At 40.6% G+C, this 21,858-nt stretch overlaps 1 protein-coding gene across 9 annotated transcripts in view; it reads right to left on the reverse strand.

Moving 5' to 3' along the window:
- Window positions 1–21,858, reverse strand: part of kmt2cb (lysine (K)-specific methyltransferase 2Cb) — a 65,606-nt gene extending 43,748 nt beyond the window's left edge. For 4 of the 9 annotated variants that reach the window (XM_072363567.1, XM_072363562.1, XM_072363566.1 and 1 more), the window contains exons 1-5: window positions 20,923–21,683; window positions 9,680–9,877; window positions 4,725–4,813; window positions 2,689–2,836; window positions 1,756–1,959 (exon numbers count right to left, since the gene is read on the reverse strand). In XM_072363567.1, coding sequence (XP_072219668.1) covers window positions 1,756–1,959; window positions 2,689–2,836; window positions 4,725–4,813; window positions 9,680–9,876 — 638 coding nt within the window. In that variant the 5' untranslated portion in view covers window position 9,877; window positions 20,923–21,683. Of the gene's footprint in view, window positions 1–1,755; window positions 1,960–2,688; window positions 2,837–4,724; window positions 4,814–9,679; window positions 9,878–20,922; window positions 21,685–21,760 lie in introns of those variants that run through there. The other 5 variants (XM_072363565.1, XM_072363564.1, XM_072363559.1 and 2 more) reach the window with 3 other exon arrangements.

Consider the following 21,858-nt stretch of genomic DNA (forward strand, 5'->3'; position numbering starts at 1 on the left):
TCAGAGCAAATAAAAGCTGCGGGGGAGGGGGAGAGGAGGAAAAGTGCCATCTTGTTCGGTGTATGTGCACAAGAGTCTAGCTGTTCTGTTTCATAGAATCTGTTGAAAAGGATGCATATTTCCTCAATCTCTAGCTTGAAGAGCAGCACACTCACACCTAAAAAACCCCCCTCAAAAAAACGCAGAGGGAGCACTAGCGATTCAAAAGAACCCGTGTTTTAGTGAACAAACCAACAGGCAAAATGACCTTCCTCTGCAAAACATGAGGGTAGACTTACCACAAACAGCCTTGACGACTTATTGTTTAAATCCTATGATTTTAATCAAGCAATGATAGTCAACTTCCTTCTAACACTCACTCTACGTTTATTCCACAAGACACTCGGACAGATCCAATGTCTCATCCAATACTGTGATCTCTTCTTTGCCTCCATGCGCTCGTCTTCTCAGAGAAACTCATTTTCTTAAAAACATAACATGTGAGCCTCACCGGGTGCAACTCTAGTCAGTAAGAAAAGAGAGTTTGAGCAGTGCTGTGACAGTGTGGTGGTCAACCAAAGTTCAGTTTGCAGATGCCAAATATTTAGCGAGAAAGGGCAGCCAATGTATTAATTGGATGAATAATGTTGATATGTTCTCACCACTGTGCGAAGTTATCCACCACATCTACTCATATTAGCTGGCCCTAAATCTGGACTGCACGCAGGGTTAAAAAAGGCACCAACTCTACTGAGAAAAATGCTCATTCCTCCAGCACATATGCGAGAAAACGGTCGTCTGAACTGATGTGCTGCATGAGTCTCAGCAGTAAAATGCCATTTTTTTTCTTTTGAATAGTAAAAAAAATGAATAAAAACAACACAGATTTTACTATTGCATTACCACTACAAACAATGGGAATGAGCTAAACAAAATCTTACAACGGAAGGCTGAAAAACGTGGTCTGGTCTCATGAATCTGAATCTCTACTTCAAGTTCAGACTTTGATGTACACAACAAAGAAACTCGGATCCATTTCAAATTAGATAATGCTTCATTCCAATAAGCTGTTGTGTACGGCACAGATGCAAACCTTTCACAATAAAACCTCTGCTAAGAACAGGGTGTTTCTATGAAATTAAATTCAGAAGAGACTTAAGTCCAGTGTTAAGACTGTAGTTTGTTAGTCTGTTTACCAGTTTGTTTATTTAACTTTCTCTCTCCACAACCCACCACCACAGCTCAACTTTGAGGCCTTTCTTATAGGCCTGCCTACGATAGAGACCTGGTATCCTAAGATCTCTGCCTCTATTTGAGGAAATACAAAACATCAACAGTTACAGCTGGAGCTGTTATACAGTAATGGAAAAAATTATTCCAAATACTAGACCAAACTAACAATGGCTACTTTAGAAAGGAACTTTTTCACGTAAAGTTCAAATCATCTATTTCATATAGAATATTTCACTGTTCTCAAATTGCCACGACACACCAGATCTCAATATAACAGAGCACCTTTGGGATGAAGAGAACCGTTTCATGGAAGATGAATATGCAAGCACTATGTCAATATGCAACTAAATCTGAAGAGCTTTTTAACCACTGCTACTAAGCAATAAAGCTGTTCTAAAGGCAAAAGAATTGTGAATGGTGAAGGGTAAGGACACATGCTGGCTTTTTTTCAGAGGGGCAATTTCTGAGGAAGGACTAAAAGCTCATTTTACCTGAGGGGGGGTTCAAATATTTGGACAACCATTTTCAAAAACAACTACTTACTTCTTTTCCTTCTGTCCTGAGGTGGTGTCTCCAGCCACATTAGGCTGAATGATTTTGTCACCATCACCGCTATCGCTTGTTGAGCCTCCTTCACCATTATGGCTGATGAGTGTTTCATGCTGAGATGTGGTGTTGAATACTTGCAGATCCCCCTGACCCAGAAGGCTACGGCCGCCACAGTAACAGAAGGCACAGAGACGCTCACTGGAACAAAGAAAATGGGTGGTAGGGGGTGTTTAATTATATATACCTTTTGAGACTAAATACAGAGTCATGCATGTCACCATGAATTAAGGCCTCCATCTTCTAGCAATGGGACTGTGAGTGGCAACATACACAGAAACCCATAGATCTTGCGTTGGTGAGGCAGACGAGCACGCAGCTTAAAACATACGTGTTGTAGGCACATTAAGCTGCAATCTTTTGTTCCAACTTTTTGGAGTGCAGAGCTTTTAGCAGCTTTCTTTGTGCTCAAACCCAAAATCTGACGTGGTAATGCTAGAAATCTCATTTTCTTAGCATTACAACCAATTTTGCATGGAAACCAACACTATACACTTTCATTTTGACAAGCAGGTATTGCATATTTGATATGATAAAGCTTCATTGAATGCGATGCACATTTTCTTTTGAGTGATTAAGGTCCCAGGAGATGCTGCTGATCCGCCCTCCATCACAGGTACCAAAGGCACAGACAGGCCAAGAGATTGATTACAGCCTTCAATAAAGTGGCACCTGAGAGGAGAATGCTGCATCTATCAACTGACGACCTCCACTGAATCCATCCACGGATTTGTACACGAGAAAGAAAATAACACGTGACCATGCTACATACATCTGCTTATACGTGTGCGTACATATATGGTAAAACAACTTATTTTCCATTTCTTGAAAACAACTGTGGGGCCAGGGGATGTTTGGTGTGTCTCTGACCTGCTTTTGATTTCTTTACTCGCTGGGACAGATGGTCCTGCTGAACTCTCTGCTGGAGGGCTCTGGACCAGAGGCGAAGAAGGCTTGTCCTCCTCTGTCACCTTAGTAGTCACCATCTCCACAGCCTCCACAGGTTGGACTTGTGTTTCTGATGGCAGCAATAAATAAAATGATGAGTTAGTCAGTAAGGCAACAATTAAGCGTGACGTTCCTTCAGAGCATCTGTGAGCACTGCAGTTCATTCGGATAGCTGCTCTTCACCTAATTGCCAATTATGAATGAACAATCAACATACAGCATCTGACGGGGGGGGGGGAAGCTGTCATGGGGCCGGTTGGTTGCATTCAGGTCACTGACCTCAAGTTTCCTTAAAGTCAACAACACAAGCTTTTTATTACGGAGACGTATTTCAGACATTGGGACCATATGCTAAAACTCAAATCCACTGGGATTAGCTTTAGAAAATAATTTGTATTTGGAAAAATGCCTTACGTACTGGGTTTATAATTATTGGCGAATCATTTCAGAATTGAATCACAAGTACTTCTCACTCATACTCTTGGACCATGCAGAATTTTAAGAATATTCTACTGATATGTAATGAGGCCAAGGCAGCAACAATTCTGTCTCATACAGTGGAATTACATAATGCCAAATGTAAGCTCATTAACTCCCAATAATCAAATTAACCTTTGGAAGACAGATTCCAGTCATTGTGCTGTTCCAGGCACAGCAATTGGGAGTTTTTCTCGTCCACTTAATGTCCCAGTATGTATGCACGAGAGGGGAATCGACCAATTAACTGAAGTATATCTGACGCTGCGATGCTCCCGATTCATGTATTTACAGACAAAAATCACTGCAAAGACATGGTCCTTGTGTCTTTTGAACAGGGATTTCTGTCAGATGACGCTGCAGTGAATATATTATTTATTAGATATATGTATTAGATTATTTGTGAATATACATGCAGAAGCGACTCGACCCCCAACCAGATTAACTGGATGTGTTAGTCCAGTTTTGAGAGGCTTTGATACATTTCATTTCACTTCAGACAGACTAACAAGTTAATGTGCATTTTAAAAGTCTCGCTTTTGTCTGACAAACCCAATAATTTGGTTTATTTCATGTAAAAGTGCTGAAGGGTTGCAGGAAACTGAATCCGACCTTTGTTTGTGAGGCAGCAGTTGTTGCCTCCTTTGCATGAGGAATGTGTTCCACTCTACATATACATATATATGCAAACATAAATAAAATAAAATGATTTAGATGGTAAATCATGTTGATAATGTAAACGGCAATGTACAAGAAAAAGAACCGTGCATTTTGAAAGCCATGATATCTTCTACCGTACATATGCCTGACCTGAGCTGTATCTATATCAAAAGCCACAAAGAACCCCCGCAGAAGCCAAAAAAAAAAAGGAAAAAACAATGTTTGGTTAATGCGCAACTTAAAAAATGGTGAACCCCCCCCCCCCCCAAAAAAAAGACAGAAATGAAACTAGGCATTAAACAGTTAGCTTAAGGTTAATTGTCTAAAAAGAAAGGAAAACAATGAGTAATTCCACATCTTCCAGCATCTCCAGCAGAGTTTCTACAGCAATGCATAAGCACTGAGAAGTTTCAGAATGGAAGGCACAGTCACATGATGTGATGTACACACATAAAAAGCACATAAATGGGTCTAGAGAGACTGATGGGATTTTAAAAAGCTTTTAGAGGGCATTAGCCGTGGGCTCTTTCCCACTGCACCTCAGTGCCAATCTCAGAGCAGGAGAAGACATGAAGCAGCAAAGAGAGAGAGAGAGAGAGAGAAAAACACCTAATGTAGCTTCACAGTTCAAGTCGAGCCCTTTCATTTATAGTCCTGAAGCAGCAGCATGAGGTGCTGAGAAAAAGCTCTCATCCACCGTTCTTACCGAAACTCCCTCTGAAGCACTCATTGCACGAGGCTACCCGGATGTGCGAGCCGAAATTTGAGTCACTTAACTAATGTGTGCATAATGGATCAAAAAGGGGACGGCAAAGTCTTACCTGCATCCTGAGGGTCAGTGGACTCTGTTATCTCAGTCCCATCCATGCTGTCCTCCTCATCCAAAACAACCCTCCCTCTGGTGCGACCCCTGAAGTGAAGAAGACGAGAGTAGACGGCGTGAATAGGAGTTCACCTCAGGAGGAGTGCAGCAGTGCGGACATGAATTAGTTTAAAAATATTCAGTGATTTTTAATGACGGCACTCGAGGCACTGGGAAAGGCATAAGCATGATGGTGGTGGTGAGTTGGGGGGTGTTCAATACAGAACTATCTGTCAATATGTACAGTTCTGTGGCAAAAAAGGGAAATATATCGAGTCAAAACTGAGGAACACTCATGCAAGGTAGGAGTGTTATATCAAAACTCTTTGTTTAAAAAGGTAAGCCTACGGATAATCAGCAACAGTCTTGCTGTTTAAATGGTCATTTCCAGTGGAATAGAATGACTTATCTCAGAATGCAGTGAACGATTTGTGCACGTATGCAACCTAAATGAAATAATGTTTCGCTAAAAGTACAAAAGGCACATCTGCATATATAAAACAAATTGGTCAGGGCTCCAGATTACAATCATTTAGAGACCACTTAGTTTGTGCAACGCACAATTTCTATCCCTCTGTCATCATCTTGTCCATGATGACACACCAAGAGGTAGCGAGAGCTGGTGCATGCGCGCTGAGAGGGGTTCATGCAAGTCTGTCGTCATCACAACAACGCTGTCTGGGGACAAAGCTGCGCGGGTTGTCATCAACCTGTGTTTGATCAGTAAGCGACCCACACTCGTACTCGTTTCACAGGATGAGTGAAGTTCAACGGTTCAAAAACAGAAAAAAAAAGATAATTTCGACCATCCTCTTACATGACAGTCCCATATTTCTGATAAGATGTGAAAATCAATGCGATCTCGGTTTGAAACAGGAAAACTTCATCATTCCTCCCAACATGCATGGCTTGCATTTTCCATCTATCCATTTTCTATACCCGCTTCTTCCAATTTAGGGTCACGGGGGGGGGGGGGGGGGGGGTGCTGGAGCCTCTCCCAGCTGTCATTGGGGGAGAGGCCTCTCCCAGCCTTATGTGGCCCAGTCCATCACAGGGCCACATAAAGACAAATGAGACAAACAACCATCAGCGCTCACACTCTCTCCTATGGACAATTTAGAGACACCACTTAACCTGACATGCATGTTTTTTTGACGGTGGGAGGAAGCCGGAGTACCTGAAGAAAACCCACCCATACATGTGGAGAACATGCAAACTCCACGCAGAAAGTCCCCAGCCGGGATTCACTGTGCAAAGTCACCGCATCAGTTAGGGTTAAATAACTTGTTGCCAGCTGAAACACCATCATCCACGCAGTAATTACCCAATGGGAGGCTCTTACCCATTTTTTGAATGGGATTATACACATACACACATACCAGGATGCTAAAACATTCATTTCAGCTAAATCTTTTACATCCGTTTTGCCATTTCAGAAATGCTCAGACTTACCCAACATCTCTCATTAGCATCCCCACTGAAGTGCAATGTTAGGCTTGCGTCTGTCATCCCGTCCACATTATTCAAGCTACATTTTTCTTCATCTAAACCACGATTACAACAAAGCTATGAATCCATAAAGCACTGAATGTGTCTTGTCAGCATATCAGACAGCGATGTCTAGCTTTCCAACCATGTGCCCGCATGCCAACTCATGCAAATACACGCATCCTTCTTTCCCATACAGCGCAGAAAGATGGGTCATTGTCAGCATCCTCCAATGGGAGCTCGGATAACCTAATTTTGGAAGCAGCATGTTGAGAGGATAATTATCGTGGATACAAATTAAATAGCAACATCAACTGTTAGCATGCTAAGTGGAGAGAGCAAACGCGGCCCAAATGAGAGCAACATGTCTCAGGGGTACTCAGGAGGATACACAGGGCTGGAAGTGAGGGAGGAGATTGGGGGTGGTGGAGTAATTTTCAGTGCCACTGGAGAGAAAAATCACAAATGGCTCCACGCCAAATCAACCCCTCCCTTTAAATGACTTCCATTGGGAGCAACCCTGAAACACAAGAATGACAGAAGCCTCTAGCAAACCTTGGCTGAAACATAATTATCTAAAAGCTTGAACCAAATATGTATATCTTACCGTGACTGATACAAACTACATTCATTGTCCTGAAAAATTGTGAGGCAAGAGGTATGAGGTACTTCTAGTCAGAGTGCTGTGAGTTTGGAGAAACTGGTGGTTTTATGGGATTGGGCTGAGAGCTACACAGACAGACAGGAGACCACCAGGAGAGCTAATCTTTCTCCATCTAAAATAAGGCGAACCTCAAAAAATCCATTTCAAAATGTACCTTTTGCGGCACACAGTTGTTTAAGTAAAGCATCCACGGAGCAACACAATTTACAGAGCGTTCCGAAAATCGTATTTTAGGTTTTAGACGGCGAAAAAAATTTGGGTCCTATTTGGCTGTCCCGCTCCAGGTAGCTTTTAGCTTCCGCTCGACCGCCGGGAAAATACCCGATTTCCCAAACAAAGAGTCCCTGACTGCCGTCTACAACTTCAACTTCAAAAATGTTTGACCATAACAAATGTTTAATGACAAAATATGATCTAAAGTATGATTTTTATTTAATCTACCAGTCCACAGTATACTAAATCTTACTTTTTTCTGATAGTTCATCCAAAAGAAAAGAAAAGCCACACTGAGTGTACAGAATAATCCGTAATGCCAAAAACAAACAAAAGAGAAGACATCTTCTTTTCTTCTTTATCTAACAGTCTTTAAAGGTCTACAAGTGGCACTCCTGCAATGCCTTAACACAACACATTCTGTTTAAAAACTAAAAGGCAGAAAGACAAACGAGAACCTGGAAGCCTGGAAGAGCATTCCAAAGGAGGAACCCGATCTTTGGTTTTGGTGAGAAGTTTCACACTGGCTCTTGACAAGAGGTGCTGTATAAAAATCTAAGTCCTACATCAAGATAATTTGTTTCAGTGCCTGAATTAAAGCTCAGCCTCCACTTGAAAGACAGCGTGATTAATTGAAAATCGACTGCGGTGAGAGATTTTTTTAACGTTTGGATGTTCACATTATTCTGGACCCAACTGTGTCACACTGGAATCTGACAAATTTAACAGCTGCTCTCGCACTCTTTCCTTTTTAAGCTCAAAAAACGCACTCGAATTCTTTTCGATTACTTTTCGAGCCAATTACATTTACGTGGCTCTCAGACGGCAGAAGCAAAACCCAAACGCAGATTTTAGCTGCTGGAGAAATTTTCACCAAAGATCACAGTACGACGCATGTACACACAACGTAGTAGTGATGTCTTTACATAGCCTGCTTCACAACACTCAACAGTAATTATGTGTAACAATGCTCGAGGCATCAAATTTCAGCATTCAGACAGCCAGTTATTTCACTGACAAATGCTCAGAACTAGTGTTCAAACCCATACCCTGCACAGCTTACCCCCTCCCCACAGTCCCACCACAGGGAGAGGAAAAAAAAAAAGAAAAAAAAGGGTGAAAATAATGCTGTGGTAAGTAGTCCCAGTTAGCTGAGAGCTGCCTGGAAAATCTGGCAAGGATCATGCTGATCTGGAATGGACTGACGAACAAAAACATGGGCAAGTCTGGTCATTTCCAACTGCCAGTTCTACCAAAGAATAAATATCTGACACCTCAAACAACCTGCCTTTTAACACTTAGTACTAATAGTTTAACATCGATATACAGCAATGGAGCAGATGGCTGGCCTTAATATAGGACTGCTCCATGACAAAAAAATCATAGCCATCGTCACTGCATCCCCAAGTGTATGAAACCGAGAAATGTGCGCCAACATTGTCCTGTTCAGAGTTAATACAGTCTTTTAATCAACTAGCCTAGTCTATAGTTTCGATAGCCCATTGTAATCGTTGGAAATTCTGGAAGCTCTAATCATTGTTTAAGAGACAGAAGGTTGAGGTTTTATGCGATATGAACTCTGGGTTGAGCTCTTGGAGGTGCTTTTCTATTAAATCTGAGATAGTACAAATAATTGTGGTATCAATACTTAAGTGAATGAGCTGATCCATTCCAAAAACATGAACCACAAATATTTCCGTTTCATGTGTAGTTCATCGAGATCAAGCAAAATGAAGTCTGTTCCGGGTCATTCTTCCACGGTGGAATTACCGCATCGTCTGAATGCTTGCAGATTAAACAATCCATTGGGAGCTGGGTATTAAGATTGATTGAGAGGACAGACTAAGGAGAGAGTTAAGAACCTTGCATAATTTTACACAGCAGATCTAGGCAGCACTGCATGTTGCTGTGGAAGGCCAGGCAGTTTGTACGGCACCTCACAACTGGAATTACTGGAAATCAGGCAGGTAAATAAATGCTTACAGAAAACGAAGTTCAAACCACAATCAAGAAAAAAAAAAAATAAAAAATCTGCTGCAGTTGATCTGCCTTTAAATTCATAACACAGATAAGATGACAAGCAAGATGAATCAGAATTCCACGTTTCACATTGTCCAAATAACCCAGGCTTGGTAAGTATTAATGAAGTAAGAATGGACAAGTAACAGCATGTAACCAAGCATCGCTAGTTACTGAATGGTTACTAGGTTTATCCTATGAAGTACTGGTGCAACATATGAGTATACCTTTAACTATGTGGGGAGCTTCAAGTCTTTATGGGTTGTTGTAATATCTCAATGGATAAAAAATGGTAACTGAAAGACTGAACAGAACACCGATTTGTCCAAATATGACATTTCGTCACAATGGCCTTCTAGAGTCTGTGCCATGTTTAGCATTTTTCCTTCTAAAAACTTAATAACTTCCAAGTGTCAAGGAGAGGGTTTTAAGGACTTCATACTTGACTCTACCATGCCAACGGGTTAGATGCAAAACTGTCTATTCTTGTGAATTTGACCACACTTGTGAATACGGGGGAGAGAACTTACTTCTTTCTGTTTTTAGATGCAGACAGGGTTGGGGCCTGGGGTAGGATGATGGCGGCGGCAGCAGCATCCTTGCGCGGCCTGCCACGTGGTCGCTTGTCTGCGTTGGCAGGACTTCCTGTGGATGTGGCCCCTACACTGCTGGATGGCGGTGAGGGTCCCTGGTCAGAGGGCTCCAGAGTCTTGTCCTCTGATGACATTCTGAAAGACGATCAGATAATATAGGCATTATATGCAAGAAATGACAGCTTGGACAAGAGGAAAATAGGTGCAGACTTGCACCTCGTTGATCTTATATTGGCAAGCTCTAGAATAGCGGACAGGAAAAAGAAAACGACGCAAATGGTTGAAGGAATGGTTTGAAGTTTTTGTGATATCTCACTGTCCTTGTATTTTTAGCGTTCTCTCAAAGACATAAATGGGAACCACTTGCCGCTTAAAGAAAAACTCTTGGGACTGCCTCCAAAAAGCCACAGCGCCAGGAAACATGTCAACCATGCTGTTGCAGGGACAAATTTTGACATCGCTTCAAATAAGCATGCAGAGAGGAGGGACACCAACAAACGTGAACATTTTGTAAATCACCATCAAACGGCTCACCTTGTTTATGCCTAAGCAATTAATCTTGGGTTGTTAAACCTTCTCCATTCATAAAAGCATGTCAGTGGGGCAGAGAAGATTTTTTTTTTAACAATAAAGCAGTGTCAACAAACTTAAGGTTTGCTTCGGGATTTCACACATGCAGATTTACGGCCCGGTGACCATTGAAACTGGAGTAATGGTTCTCTCCTCACTAATTTATGTGACACCTGATCTTGTTAACCAAAAATAACTGCCCAGTAGCATTTAAAAGATTGGTACAAAGTAAGGAAACATTGCTCTAATAGGATTCTGGCTTTAAAAGAGCAACTGTGCAAAATGCAACGAAATCTATAGGCATATACTTCAAACAACTGAATGACCCCCCCCCCCCCCCCCCCCCCATATGAGCAGAATGCAGTGGGAGTGAATCTCTATTTCTCATTCAAAGCCATCTGTGATCACTCCACATCCAGTCATTCCATATCTTTTATTTGTTGCAACCCACCTACTGAAGGAAAAGCCCACTACAAACCACTCAATGGTAAACATCATGAATGCACGCTTTTGTTGCACCTAACAATGTGAGGTGAAAATTAAAGGAAGCATGAGCTCAGTGTAGAAATGGATGCAGATGCATTAAAATAGCTTTTTCACTGGGTATGGTGAAATTTAACTTGAACGTTATATTTAGCCTTTTATGATCATATGTGGGTTAGTTAAGTCATTATAGTGCTGGGGAAGGGAGGGGAGGGGGTTATAGTGATATTGGATTTTGAGATTTTTAGACAAATATAATGACTTCTTCTGGACTTTCAAGACATTTTTACCTCATCCATAGATTAATTGATATTATGCTCATTCAAATAATAATAAAAAAAAATTTCATGGAAAATTTTGGGAACCATTTTGATTAGTAGAAGCATCATTCCTGCAAGGTGCAGAGTCGCAGTCAGTCAGTGTCTGCTGCTCCCAACAGTGACAGCAGCAAGGGTGCTCTGGTTAAAGATGTCAGACAGCAGCCTCCAGTTACTGATCAAGGAACAGAAGGTAGGGAAATAAACTTTCACATAGGCTGTTGATGCTCTAAAATGTTAATATGCCAGATGAATTTATGTCCGTTTTATATGCGATACCGATTGAATAACGGTTAGTCATTAGATTGCCTTAATTAGAGAAGCAAATGTAAAAATTTAAAAATAACTCCTCAATCGGTTGACCGAGGTTCCCTGCTCGACTACTGCAATGACGGGATTGTCTTAGCGTGTTTACATAATCATGACGCTTGATAGTTACATGCCAGTCATTAAAGAAGATGACTAAATAAGCTGCATTCACAATATTGAGCCAAGGGAGTGTATGTAAGGGCCAACCTATTTCCACCGTCTTTCCCAGGGCTCAAGCAGGGCTTTACTGGGTCTCCCTTAAGGTTATTGGCCAGAGTTGCTACTGAATCAGAACTAACCTTGGGCCAGACTGGGTTACAACTCTAATGCAAAGTAGTGTCAAAGTGAAAGGCTGAGTTTAGCGGTGTTTGAGGAGGAGATTGGGCGCCTGAGAATCAACTTTTGGAGCTCACTCCAACACAATTTAAAAGAAACACTACAGCAATGGATTAGATGTACAAGGCGTCTGAGAATTCCACAACTCAACTTGGTATCTGGGTAGAATATAATGTATTAAGACATATCGACAGTGTCTGCCTTCATAAGTATGTAATGAAGCACGTAGCTGTGGAGCTGGCAAAGCTGGATATCCAATACACAAAAATGCAGTTCCATGAAAAATTCAAAAACTAAGAATCTAGTTCAAGACCACCAGACTTCATAATTCATAGCTCTCAGGGTGGCAACAAAGGAAAGAAATTCTTATGGTACCACACAATGGACAGTGTCCTTGGACGTCACCCTGGAGTTGGCAGAGAGATTCAGATTCAAATTGGGGAGCCATGCAAAGCTGCGCAAAAAAAAAGCTGTTGTGCCACCATATGCTGCCATGACAGCAGCAGCACTTGTTAGCATTTTCTCTGGACATATAGCGGAGGGAAAGGCCTTTTTCCTTTAAGAGAAAAAACTAACAAAAACTGATGGTGTGACAATCAGCTGAACTGTTTGGTGGAGTTCATAATTTGTTTCACATAGCTGTAATGATAATCCACTCGGTGAGATTCACAGACCCATTGAGACTCCATCTGTACTCACTCCATTTTTCTACATTTGTTTCTTTAATGTTGTTCACAAAAAAATTAAAACGAGACCTATTTTTAAATCAATGACTGTAAAAAAAAAAATTCTAGTGTGCATATATAGAATGTGTCTGTGTACAAGTGCATTTTCAAACACTTTCTAAGAATATAAACAAAGATTAGATTTGGCTGTATTTAAATCTTGTTTAGGACTGAGTACCATTTACATTTGAACAGGCACCTTGAAGTCGGGGTTGCCACGATACACTCAGCTCACGAGACGAGATGAGACACGATATTGGGTTCACGAGACGAGATTTTAAGAAAACTACCATTACAAAATGAATGACTGGACCAACAGACTTATTTAACCCAGTTGCACATGCATTTTCAAATGTTTTATTATAACTCTTTACATGCATGATGTAAGCATGAGCTTTCAATAAACTTCTTTTTCCACAAATTTAAACTAAATTGCAGCGGAGTACGGCGTTATTTTCATACAATGGTTGCATATTGTGCGTGTCTTATCAGTCACTCTGATAGCTCACAAATCTCGCGAGACAGATTTTTAACGGGACGAGAAATATCGTCAAGTTAGGTCTGTCACACCCCTCGTTCTCATGGCTATTAGCATATTCATAGCCTATGAGTCTCGCAAGCTTTAAGTTACAAAGCAACATAGATTTCTGTTTAGAAGACAACTTTACAACATAAATCCAATAAGGTGTTGCCCTAGAGCAAGAAAATCTAAAGCAGAAACAAAGCAAACCTAAAATCAAACGTTAAATCCCATAAACTTTATCCCACTTCTAAGACCAGCCTTAACCCTACCCAATTCATACCCAAAGCTAACCCTAAAACCTGAATTCCAGAGATGAATATTGCCTCAACACGAGCTGATTACAGCTTGCTTGTCACTGTGATAAATAATCTAAAACAAAAGAAAAAAATACAAGGCCCAGTGAGTCAGTCAGACACACTCAGACAAATTATTGTGAAGAGAACAGCATGAGTCAACTGGCTTTTGTGGGGAGCATTTATCCGTTGAATGTTGGAGTTACAGACTACGTCTATAATCCACACAGAGGAAAAGGAGTCAATTTTGCTTTTGATTCTTTAGCCCTTTTCATCAGTTGTAGTTTAAAAAAAAAAAAGGAAAAACATTTTTTTTAAAAATGGTCGCTGCTCCTCCTTGGTAATTCAAAGATGCCAAACAGAGAAGATCAGCCACGCATCATCACACTTCAAGCTAGTATTCCGGAATAAGCTGAATGACAACAGTATTGTTGGCTAGAGCAAGTTCCACAATGCCTGCCCGTCTTTACGAACGTCGTCCATTTCGCCTCCGTTACTCCCTCATTTGCTGGCTCACAGTGGTGGATCAACTTTGACCCCCACATGCAGCTTGGTGCTAAGGGTGTTCCATGAGGATCGGTCCTGCGAACACTCGCGTTAATTCGATACAACCGATAGTCTTGACTGAACGGTTTCTAATTTCTACGCACGTAATACCACGATAAATTGTTCTGTGCCTGTACCAGCTCACTTTCTCAGTGAGCTGAGACACTTCGCTACAGTTCGATACAATTCGTGGGACAAAAACTTCATTTGAATGCCAACAAAAATGACGATGTTCTCAAATGCAATATTTCCCCATCACTGAATCATCCATTAATCACCACTTTTCACGGCTCCGTTAACGAGTAAATATCGTTCCTTTCAATGCTTGAATGCACTAGGTACAGTTTACCAAGGAGCTCTGAGGTTTAGCACTAATTCCAAATCTCTTACTCACCACTGCATGTTGTGTTGGAAGGTCTGCCCTGTCCACATGTACGCTCATTCATTTGTATGCTATTTACTATGAATGTGCTTTTCAAGAGAAAATAGTATTTGAAATCACTGGAATTGATTTGACCAATATTCACATTATATAACACCCCCAAATGTATACATGCAAAAAAAATAAAAAAAAGTAACATCCATTCATGCTTTTCACAACAATTCTGCAGTCATGCTTTTTAGTAATGCAAGGCTTCAGTGAATGTTGCACAAAAAGTGTCAGTAAGACGACATGTTTCATACATCAGGGAAAAAACGTGAGCTGGGTTCCTTTTGCCTACAAATGACTGTATATAGTCAGGCTTAGACCGTCAGGCTGAAACGTTTTACACGTGTTCTGGAGCGTTGGCACGTAAAAACAAAAATTCACAGCCTTTGCTGCACTCTTCTTTCAAAGATTTTCCCAATCAGATCCCAAGTAAAATCTCAGGAACATCAGCGGTGAGACGATGTATGAACATATGAGCAAATATTCCAGAGCATTTGCTGCTGAGTTTGTCCTTTCTGCTGACCCGTAAGCTGCTTTCCGTTCCTTCTCTGTCATTCTGGACTAAAGTTACAGTACTGCACTAAAATCAGACATGTCTTGTCACCTACAAATCTAAGAGATACAAAGCAACTCGAAGTACAAGCACAAAAAAACCCCATTTCTATCATTAAGCCATCAAATTGGTGTCAGTCTCCACGTTTACTTCTGTGGTAAGGCAGGTTTATTCTGAGTACTCTCTTTGTTCAACCTGCAGGACCACAGTGTCGGACCGTCCTCCCACACAAAACCAAGTTTCCCATCATTATGCCATAAGCCACTCCCACATGTAAGGGATTTTCAAAAATTAAACAAAAAGAGGAAAAAGAAGTTTGAAGCCATCGTAGCTCGCCGTATCGTTGAGTAACCCGATTTCATCTCTGTATTTTCAAAGATGTTGGGGTCCCCAGGAACGTCTGCCTCTCTGGTCTCAACATTCTGAATTTGAAATCGCACTGAATGGCTGTTTAACATGGTGACTGATCGCCGTAACGAGCTAATGCTACTTCAACCTTGTTATTTTTCAATGCATCGAGCAGAAATTACTTTAAAATGCACACACGTACAAACCAATCCAGACGATGTGTTGGTTTTAAGTCTAAGCATAAGTCTAAGCATAATAAAACTTCAACTGAGCAAATCGCTCGACTTTATACAAACATTTCTTCATTTTCAAACTTACTGAAATGATTCAGACTCCTGCTCCATTCTGTAGTTGTGCCCTCTTATGCACGCATACTTTGCACATCGAAATCAACCATTTTCCCCCCACACCGCCAACATGAGGACACACCGCAGGGGCTTCTGTCATCACCGTTTGTTCCTGGCGTCAATTTGGTGTAAAAGAGTCCATAACGGCTCAAATGTCAATACGACAAAAGTTTGGTTTCATATGATGAGATCAACAAGTTTAATATGGACTAATAATATTGTCCATGAAAGATTTCTGTGAGCTCATGTCATTCTTTATGGATTTTTCACTCAAAAGTAGCAACATCATTGCGGTTTTATTCATACACAGCACAGTTTTAAGGCAGTTGTCAACTTCACAAGTTTATTACAAAGTTGCAATCTTACAATATATCTGTTTTTACTGGGGTCTGAACATCAAATACACTGACAAGATAAAATAGGGTTACAGATAAAAGAGGAGCTGTATTCCAGGCCTTTCAGAATCACAGTCTTCAAACTACTGAAGGATTTATAAAGTTATCCGTTTGACATTTCTTTGGATGACAGTAGTTCTGATCAAATACTGTTGTCACATGTAAGGTTTCAAGGTGGACTCCCCAAGGATTGAGGTTTATGTGCAAAGTGGACTGAAGGTAGTTGATATGAAATGTTTCTTTTGTACTATAAAGCTCAGTAATTAAGGTTAATAGTCTAAACGTCCCGTTTGTGCAATTTAGTGGGATAGAGGAACCTGAATGGGCAGGAAACAAGAGACTTTTTATATATCAAATGAATATTTTGCTGGTCAATATTGAATTCAGAATTAAAATGGCAAAAAACAAACACGGAACGCGTGAATTTTAAGTTACACAAATCAGATTTGAACAAAATTCTTCGCCACAAAAAGCTTCTTCAAAACCCAAAAAGCTACAAAATGGCCGACTTGGTTATGGGCAGGATTCGTCATCCATCCACAAGTGAGGTTACAACATGGCCGACCACACTGGATGTGGGCGGAGTTGGCGAGCCAATCCACAGGTCACAGCGAGACGAGCGCGTTTATACTTGGAGTAATGCCGACACAGTGGATATTTCTGCATCTAAACAACAAAACTGAAATCGCTTTAACAATTCATTTGGCTCACCAGAAAAATAAAACTTGGGACTAAAAATGAAATATGCTGTATTCATCCAAGCACGTCTATTCTGTTAGCAAAGATTCTACTGAAGAAACCAGAGGCCAAAATGAACTTATTATCATTATTATTATTCAACTGACACAGACATCAGATTCAAATCAGAGCAGGTTATTGTTACTATTATTTGAGGTTTTTTTACACGATATCGGTTGAGGTTTATAAAAACAGAGAGGTGAAGTGCAAAATATAATTCATTAATGCTGTATTTTTGAACAGAAAGAGTTTAGGATGAAGTTGTAAATCTATTTATAGTAAAAACTATTCATAGATGGTAGTATGCTGTCGTGGAAAATGTCAACACCCCACAGGTGCCATTAAAACCACCACCCATAGAGAGGACCCATTCAGCAATGTGGTGCTCATTCAAAACCCAACATTACAATACATCCACAAAGTTAATAATGGACTGAATAACAGATCGTCACGAAAATCAAAACACCCAAATACTCTTGGATTAAAAAGTGAGATGCTGCAATCAACGCTTGCTCAGAGAATCACTAAAGCTCAACCTGAGTCTATGGCTTATTATATTAAAGAAGCCTTACACTGACCACCTCACTGATTCAGCTACTAACACCGTCATAGACGGAGTGTTTAGAATGCTTTTCCTGAACAAATGCGGGTAAACGGGGATAAAACTTTAAATCGGTTTTTAAAAGATGGTGGAGAAAAATATCTGTACAGGTAGCAATACATTTTCTTACTGATAAAAAAAATAATAAATAAATAAATGTCCTAAACGCTCCACTAAATAATGGAATGGTTATTAAGGTTTACGTCTGCTGTGCGTTTAAGCAAAAACACGACAAACAAACCGTAAGAAGTCATTTAATTATAACTGCCTAATAAGGCTTTGATATCCTGCGTTCCTGAAAGTCTTTAAGTTTCTCGAAACATTCGGAATATGGCTTAAAAGACTGAAGATGCAGAGTATAATTTGTCAGCGTTTAATGATGCTTTGTAACAATACAGGTTTATAAGTTTATTCACTCTTGTGACAATGCAGTGATGAATACCCCTGATGGGAAAATGAAGTGAAACTGTCTGAGTTGATACAAACATGCTTCAATAATGGGTATGTGACCAAAGAAAAAGCCAACTGTGCTCAAACAATCTGAAGGTTTTTCATTTGTTTACTGAAAACCAAGGTTGGTATCCAAGGCAACGGAAATATTCAGTAATATTAGAATAACAAACAGGTTTAATCTTTTTTTGTTTACATCGTTTTTTTCCAACACTCACCACATCCTGACATATTCAAAGTAATCCTGGAAAGAAACACTGGAGGACAGATGGTAAAGGTATAGATATTTGCAACTCGGCACCTTTTTGAAAGCAAAATGGGCTCCAGATGCAGGAGCATCTAATGCCTTTGGTGTTTAATATTAGACATAATTTTGTACAGAAAAACTATCCAGACTGCAGTATGACTAACCTTTGGTTAGAGACTGGTCATGGGACAGTCAACGTTGAGAATTTTCATTTTTCAGTCTAACTTCAGACTGAAAGCAAATGCAGATCAACACAGTTTGTCTGCTTGCACTGTAACAGCTCTGTAACTGAACAGCTCTTTGATGACATGTTCATGCTCAGGTGATGGCTTGTTTTTCGGATCATGTTAAAAAAACATTTGCTCTGATATATCTGTGTCGCATGAAGTAGTGGTTGGTGGTTAGCTATGATATGTTGCCTTTAAGGACAGTGTGAGACCCAAGATTAAATTGAATTAACAGAGCTTGACTGATAAAGAATATCAGGAGCAATTCTATAATAATTCTTAGATAGTAAGATATTCTAATACCACACATATACGCTATGTTTATAGGTATGTTTAAGCTATGAGAGTTATAAGTTATGACAAGGGAAAATGATGGGGTGGCCATTAGAAATTTTCCAACAATGTATTTCACAAACTTGTTACTGACTTCTGGAGAGGACAGAGGCTATGTGTACATGAAAACTAATATTTCAACTACCAAGTTTAATCTAAACAAGTGAATATTATCATTTTTGTGGTCATATATACACGTCTAACTTGTTACATAGCAGAGTTTGATTAGTGAGTTACACCCCCATTACAAATGCTTAGACAATTACATCAATTATATCCATATTCCTGAAAACACTGAGCATTAGCCAGATTCCTCCTTCGTCCCAAAAGCATGTTCTTCCTTTTGCTGCAACCTTTACGTGAGTCACTGAACTCTACCAGAGCCAGTGCTGCCAGATCTTTTGTGACAGAAACGAGCACAGAGTCCTATGAAAACAAGTCCAGAAGAAGTGATGGCGTTCTTCAGAAACAACCCCAAACTCTAGAGATATGAACATGCACTTTAGAGCAGCAACGCGTCACAAGATGCTGTGACAACAAAATATTGTGATTAAATCCTGTACATGTCTACATTACACAACTGAATTATCACACTTCATTGCTTATTTATCGCTTATTCCAAATATGCCATTGCTCAGGTAAATGTAATTGGAAAAATGTTGTTCATGTAGCAGTGTCGTATTCAGAGTAAAGCCAGGCTGATATCAGAATATTGGTGTGTGTGTGTGTGTGTGTGTGTGCATAAATGTAGCCGTTGTCGACTTCCCCTCCTCCCATCTTCTCAGCTGTGATGCGTATTCTGCTGTGTGTGCTGCAGACTGTGTTGCAAGTAAACATAGGAATCCAAATGTGCTCTGCTGTGTAAACTTGGTTAAAAACACCATTTCTTAATTACTCACCGGTGAGTGACCTAAAAGAAAGGGACGGAGAGTTGCCAAGCGATCAGTTTGAACTTAAAAGGCAGGGCTGCCCTGAGCCAAAAAAACAAGGGATGAAACAGTGATGAAAAGAGATGTAAAGAATGTATACACATTTTTAGAAAGCAAGATCATCACCTCAAAATGGAATCACCTCCCTCTCACATTCACTTTAGGTCTGATGTGCCGTTCAATATATTCTAGGTAATTGCACAGCCAAATTATCATATTTCACTGCTTGGTAAAGCTATAACTAATTGTATCCCACCTATGTCAATATCAGCCTCTTGAGTCTGAGGACAGACAGAAGTCCAGCATCTAACTACGCATGAAACACAAATCAAAATAATGGTGAAGATGTTCACACAGTGATTCAGAAATGATTCTTCTGGGTTGAAGCCCTTACACAAAAATAAAAGAAAAGTCAAAACAGGTGGCCACAGTAATCTGCAAATCAGTGCCAGTAGGAACGTAGCAAATATGTGTTGTTTTTAAGCAGAATCACAGCCAGGTCGCACTCAACGGAAAGTGACGAGACACTGACCAAGTGGTTAGAATATGGGATGTTAAAGCCCCTCCAGGCAATCACGACCACCAGGGGTACGACTGAAAACATGCTAGCATTAGCTTTTGTTACCCCAGGCTTGGGCACAAAGCAGCAGCACAGAGCTAACGATGGCTAGCCTGTTGTGTTGAACTCTGTCGCCTTTTCTTCGGCCACCACAAACAAAAGTAACACTGACATAGCTTAATTATGATAGAAAGAGCAGGGGGAAACGAATCAATATGTCACACGTCACTGTCCGTAGTAGATTCGGTTCAGTTTTGAAAGACATCCAGTGAGACAACTTTGAAAGAGGCTCAGATAGCAAACAGGTTCCCAATGGTAGCAATCAGTTGGCCAACTCATCGTACTTATAACTAACGCCTACAACAACTACAAAAAAAACAACGTTAACGATTCAGCTTTTAGTCGCCCCTTTGCTAATGCAAAATATAATATAGTGTGTGGGTGGTGGAGATTTGATCATGTAACCTTAACAACATTATCAATCTCCAACCGAGTGCAAAGCAATCATCAGGATTTGTGCCCAACACACAAAGGCTCGGTCTATTCAATGAAACGGAACTGTTCCGAGGAACTACAATGCTACAGAAAAAAAAAGTGAAACTGCTGAGTTACACAACGGTGTAGGTTTGGGCTTATACGTTTTCCTAACAACGAACGTTCACTGGATGTGGTTATTTTTTAAATTTTTTTTCTTACTGTAAAGAAGACATCATATTACCCTCATTTGAGCGTATACAGCACCCACGAACCGCTCCATATAACGTTCCGTTCCATTGAATAGCCTGAGTCATGAAAGCCAAGGCGGCGACAAACCCCCAACATCAGACTGGAGGATAATGATGGCTCAGTCTCATTTGAAATGGCAAATTCCAGACAAATCTAGCTTGCATTAAAACAGTGTAAGTTTATACATCATCTTACCTTCCAGCCCTATGGACAGCGAATTATCCTCTTCATGTCCCAAAATAATGGGGGATGAAACGTTGCACTTTTATCACCCAGCTAGCCAGCAAGCTAATTGAGCTAGCTAGCCTCTCTCCAATGAAACAACACCGCAGTTCTCAAAAATGCACAGCTCATATCATTATATTCCAGCGCTGCAATGCTATTCCCAACTTTGCCCATTTGATGGAAAAGCAGTTGATGTAAATCCAACAGAAGACCGTTTCACTGCCAAGCGCATTTGTGGGGATCACTTTCCTTTCTCCAATGACAGCTGTCGTCGCACGAGTTGGGGTTATATAGCTAGTTGGTGTTAGCCACCCAAGTCTCTGGCCAACAATTTAACCATTAATATACAAATAACCAAAGCCAAAACAGAGGCGGCTGCAAAAACCAGCAATTCGAAAACGAAACTTTAGATGTGAATCCTAGGGGAAATTACAGCGACACGCAAAGCAAACGTTGGGTGCCGACCGCTGGGTTGGCAACTGGTTCTATTTTCTTCAGCTGCGACAAGCTGCGGGACCAAGCGGCCAGTTAGAAGACTCTCGTAACCAGCCTGCCACGCAGTAAGAACCGGCTCAAAAGACATGTAAAAACAAACATTAGCTTGTCTAAAATAACATTCAGTCTGCCACACTGACCGTGCTGCAATATTTCCACGAAATATCTCAAAATCAAGTTGAAGATGACGCTTCGGTGTACTCTATAACGGTGGCCATATCTAATGATAAGTGGCACCGAAGCACAGCTCCTCTTGGCTCCTAAAAAATTAGACCCACCCCTCCAAGCAGAACTGCAGAAGACAAATACTTACACTTCCTTTTGACTCGTCAGGAAAGGGGTATTTTAACAGTCTGGGAAATGTTTAAATACGTCGATAAGACAACTTGATAAAAATGTCAAGCAAACCAT

The sequence above is a fragment of the Leuresthes tenuis genome, unplaced genomic scaffold (genome assembly GCF_036924035.1).
Source record: "Leuresthes tenuis unplaced genomic scaffold, fLeuTen1.0.hap1 SCAF_14, whole genome shotgun sequence".
NCBI lineage: Eukaryota > Metazoa > Chordata > Actinopteri > Atheriniformes > Atherinopsidae > Leuresthes > Leuresthes tenuis.